Here is a 5,019-nt window from a genome sequence, read left to right as displayed (position 1 = left end):
ATATATATATATATATATATATATATATATATATATATATATATATATATATATATATATATATATATATATATATATATATAATCCATATATCTGTATTCGTCTGTATCTTTTCTTATCTCGACCCTGTTTCCTTGTTGCGTTTACTCAAATCATACTCAACAGTAGATGTTAATACAATTAACTGTCCTGTTCTATTGTATACATCCCTTTATTCTGCTCATTTGCACCCCGCCAATCCACAGGAGAACTAATTTCCATCCACCTCCTCATGCACATGACCTTCTCAACTAACAGGCTAGTCACAGCCGGCCTCCATCGGTCAACACTTTCGGCGCACACTCCGGCGGTTACCTTGGTGACCAGCTCCTATCGCCAATGTACCCCGTAGGCACACTTCCCAATGGCAGCGGCAGCAACACACCCGTCCCCTTATCGCCACAAATACTGTCTCCACGTGGGTTTGATCCCGGGGCACACCCACGTGTGTTTGAAACCCCACGTGGCTTCGATGCTAGCCAAACACCGCGCAACTTCGATCCTAGCCAACCCCCCAGGAACTTTGACCCGAACCAGCCACCCAGGAACTTCGACCCGAATGCAGCCAACCGAGACTTTGGCCCTATCAATAGAAACCAGACTATGATGACAGGTGCGTGTGTGTTGGTGTGCTCGTGTGTGGGGATGAGACTTTGCCTCTGCGTGTGTTGTGTTTGTGTTTGTGTTTGCCGCAGTACACGTGCTGGTGCTGTTTGTTGTTCCGTATCGGAGTCATTTGTCGGACTCCCTGTAGGGCCTGTTGCCAATGGCAGTCCTAAAAAAACTATATATATATATATTTTTTTGCATGGATGGATTATGACCTGTTCCCGTCTATGTCCTGGCTGGCTGTGTTGTGTTTCATCTCCAACTCGTGAGTCGATTTCCTTACTATATTTAATTCTCCACTACACACTCCGGCACGCTATGGAGAAGCTCACACGTGCCACTTCTCTCTCCATTTCATTCGATACATACTGTGCGTCGTACCAATCCTGATTAAGTGTGTATATCCCACATCATACACACTCGGTCTCCATTATATAATGATTAAGTGTGTATATCCCACACCGCACACACTCGGTCTCACTTATATAATGATTAAGTGTGTATATCCCACATCACACACACTCGGTCTCCCTTATATAGTGATTAAGTGTGTATATCCCACATCACACACACTCGGTCTCACTTATATAATGATTAAGTGTGTATATCCCACATCACACATACTCGGTCTCCCTTATATAGTGATTAAGTGTGTATATCCTACATCACACACACTTGGTCTCATAATGATTAAGTGTGTCTATCCCACGTCACACACACTCGATCTCACTTATATAATGTTTCTCGCGAGCTTTTCAGGTCCGGGCCTTTCGTCCCCGCGGCTCAACCAACAATCACTAGCGCCCAATCAAGGAGGCGATGGTTCCAGGCCAAATTCTAATCCAATAAAACGACAGCCGTCTGCCGAAGCCCCGTATAACCTAGACAGATCGGGTATGGGCGATGGGAGGTTGTTCCGCTGTATGGTGATGTGTTTCGATGAATGCTTATACACTGTATGTGTGCTCTGATGTTTACGTATACGTGTACGTGTATGTGTGTAGTTCCGGTATGCTCATACTTTTGGTGTTAGGCACCCCTACGCAACGTTGCGATGTGTTTTCAGCAATTCTGTGAGTGTCTTGATTGTGTATTGTCATTTGCGCTGATAGAACTTAACTCATGTTGAGAGGTTTCCGGTAAGCCTTCAGAACTATATCCCCGTTCGTTGTCATTAAATGTATCTGATCGTTTGTATCCTTCGGACGTGACAGGTAATAGTCTACGTTTAAATAGCAATACGTACATGAGGTCATCGGCATACTTCCATACAATGAAATCCACGAGTACATGCATACATATGTATGTGTATAAATGTCTTATTTTTATTGTGTTACGTATTTACATTTCGAAGCCATCAATATATGTACTCTCGTCTCCACTGTACGTTGTCCGTGTTTGTACGTATTACGTATATACTCATGCCAATGCCTAGCAGAGTACAGAGTCTCCTAAACGCTTATCCACCAACTAGTATTCGCTCAATCGCCTGCCCCACCCACCCACAACAATAGCCGACGGAAAGATGACACCCGGGGGTGTCACACAGAAGAAGCGCAAAACACGTGGCAACAACAACACCAACGGCCGCGTCTATGACTTTGTCGATAAGTCGCAGGAAATCCGCGCTCATCTGGTCGGTCAACTGGGGCTGGAGGAATGTAAGCTGCTGGACAAGCATCGAGAGCTGGGCATGTCCTCTCTTTTTGTAAGTGGTGGTGGGTGTGGGTGTGGGTGTGGGTGTGGGTGCGTGTGCGTGTGCGTTCGAGAAGGTCTCTCAGTCGGTGGAAGGCAGGGCTGCGTAGAAGTCTGATAGTTTATCACATAAACTATATGTGATACCATCGTATATATGTACCGAACTATCAGTGATATATCAGTGTTATCAGTGTGAGCACGTTGCGCACTAGCATTGCACAAGCACACCGGCTCTCTATGGCCCACTACACAGACCTCATTGTGTCTCCACGACATGTCTCGCGACGTATTGACGAGACACAATCAAAACGTTGACCAAACGCGTTGAACATGAAGAACCCTTCCCCCGGTGTTAATTGCAGTGAAAGATTTGAATGCGTGTCAAGTGTCGTATTGCAAGACCCGATGACGGATTAGTATGGAACCCATTCCTTCCTGTCACGACTATCACATAGACCATATAAAACCTTAAAACACCAAAACCCTAAAAACCCTAAGACCCCTAAAACAATCACAAACTACAACGGCCCAACAGGAAATCATTGGCCCGCTCGATTACAAAGACCTGATCTTCTCGGAAGAGTTTCTGGTCAAGAAAGTCAAGCGCGTGCAGGAGCTGTTTGATGTCGTAGGTGCCCCTGCGTTTGCCTTCAGGCGATTGGGTGACCTAGTGGCGTGTAACGAGCAGTTCTGTCACCTCTTCAACATGCCGCGCAAGGAGGTCCTGGACTTCAACTTCATAAAGGCAAGCTGGTGTCCTGTTTCGCTTTATATAGCTTTTAGACCTGTGTGTGTGTTGGTGTGTGTTTGGCATATTCGTATTTGTGTGTGTTTGTTATATTCGTGTGTGTGTATGTTCACCGAGTGGTGTTTCAGTTATTCTTGTACGCTGCGCGGATGCAATGAGTGCCAATCCATTGAGATGAAAATGATGGGGAGTTCAGGATAACACTCATCTCACAGTACCAGCCCATGGCCCACAGCCTTATCTATCTTTTTCTCCACTTTTCATTTCTCAGCTCATATCCGACTCTCTACTTAACCCTTCGCGATCGAAGTATATGAATAGTCTTATGAGGAGTATTTCAATAGCCTATGAGTCACACATGGGTTTATCACTCTTATGCAGACACTCGGCGGTTTTCCAGGTTCCCACTCTGCCTATCTGTTGTGGTGTTCATTCATACCTTCTCGCCCTATAGTCCTGCGACTGTGCGACTCTCGCTTGGCAGCACCTTCGCACACTTCAGCTGTGTGCGTTTGTCCTTGTTTCTCACAGCCAACGCAGTCATGTAAACCAATACAATTTTTGCTCGTACATCATCTGCACAGCTGTTTCACCGTGACGATATAGTTGAGCTGGCTGGCGAGTTGTCGAATAAATTGGCGCTGTTCTTCCATCCGAATCAAGTGGTAAGAAACTTGACTGGGTTTTAGGGGTTTTAAGGTCTAGATGGTTCTCTGTGAATATGTATGCTTTGTCTTTGTATATATATATATATATATATATATATATGCATATGTGTAAGCGACGACATACGTTTGCATACATTAACACATGATCATATACATATTGAATACGTATACATTCTTCCTTGTCCGCTCTCTCACTTATTTGCCGATCTTTGTGTGTATATATATGTGAGTGTATACATATATGTGGTCATACTGTGGCATACATGCTCTGCCACCTGACGTCGTATATCTCGAAAGGGATATCATATGAACCACTGATCTGAGCCATAGCTTTGGTTTAGTTATCATGAGTTGTTTGGCGACCCCCTTCAATTGACACCGGCTGGTCTGGTCAGCGCAGTGCGTGTCGCATTTAAAAGGCTGTGCTGTCGTAAATGTACATTGCGCACGACTAGCAGAGCTCCGTAGCGATCGGAACATTCCATATGTCTAGTGAGTATGCAGTGTGTAACAATAAGGGGTGCATCCACACTGGCTATGAGGTCTGGGAAGCTCTGGGTATTCCGTGTTTAGTGTGAAGCCCCGCCTATCAGCGGATAGGATGACTGTTGTTCGAGTGGGGTCGCTCCTGTTACAACCGGCAGAGCTGTGTAAATAGCAGTTGCAATTATATACATAGAGCCGAATGAAGCTGTCCACGTAATTCTTTTCATCTGCATTTATAAATTTTCCTTAATGCACACTCGCAATTACCTACCTTGTCTAGTGTAGCTCATTGCTCAAGCGCACACATGAGACGTCACTCGCATTCAATAGGACGATCTTACAATCACAGTCAAAAGCTCATATGCATATACTCTTTATTGTCAGATACGAAGCATTCGACTGGTGCATCCCGTTAGCAAGAACCTCATCTGCGGACGTGCTTCTCTGCGCATCATCCGAGATGTATTTGAACTCCCATGTCTGTACACTGTAATCATTCTCCCCGACAAAACGGGCCCGGGCGAGGAAGACACATACGGAAATGGAACCGTTATCGTTCGATGAGAGTATAATATAAATATGCAAATAACGATTACACGCGAAACGTGTTCCTTATATATCTGTTTGTGTAAATGGGCCATTATATATATATAAATATATATATATGTATGTATGTAGGTATATATGTATATATGTATATGTATATATATATATCCTATATATATATATATATATATATATATATGTGTGTGTGTGTATCTATGTATCTAT

The 5,019-nt window shown here is 44.1% G+C and overlaps 1 protein-coding gene across 1 annotated transcript in view; it reads left to right on the top strand.

The window, feature by feature from the left end:
* Positions 1-4,838, top strand: part of SARC_01712 (hypothetical protein) — a 6,567-nt gene extending 1,729 nt beyond the window's left edge. Inside the window, exons 2-7 of the mRNA XM_014304570.1 lie at positions 298-652; positions 1,408-1,542; positions 2,163-2,356; positions 2,882-3,091; positions 3,679-3,759; positions 4,633-4,838. Of these exons, the coding sequence (XP_014160045.1) occupies positions 298-652; positions 1,408-1,542; positions 2,163-2,356; positions 2,882-3,091; positions 3,679-3,759; positions 4,633-4,812 (1,155 nt within the window). The 3' untranslated portion in view covers positions 4,813-4,838. The remainder of the gene's footprint in view (positions 1-297; positions 653-1,407; positions 1,543-2,162; positions 2,357-2,881; positions 3,092-3,678; positions 3,760-4,632) is intronic.
* Positions 4,839-5,019: the final 181 nt, after the last annotated feature.

Source organism: Sphaeroforma arctica, assembly GCF_001186125.1.
Source record: "Sphaeroforma arctica JP610 unplaced genomic scaffold supercont1.70, whole genome shotgun sequence".
NCBI lineage: Eukaryota > Ichthyosporea > Ichthyophonida > Sphaeroforma > Sphaeroforma arctica.
Note: the sequence above shows the minus strand (reverse complement) of the source record. Positions and strands in the feature narration are given on the sequence as shown.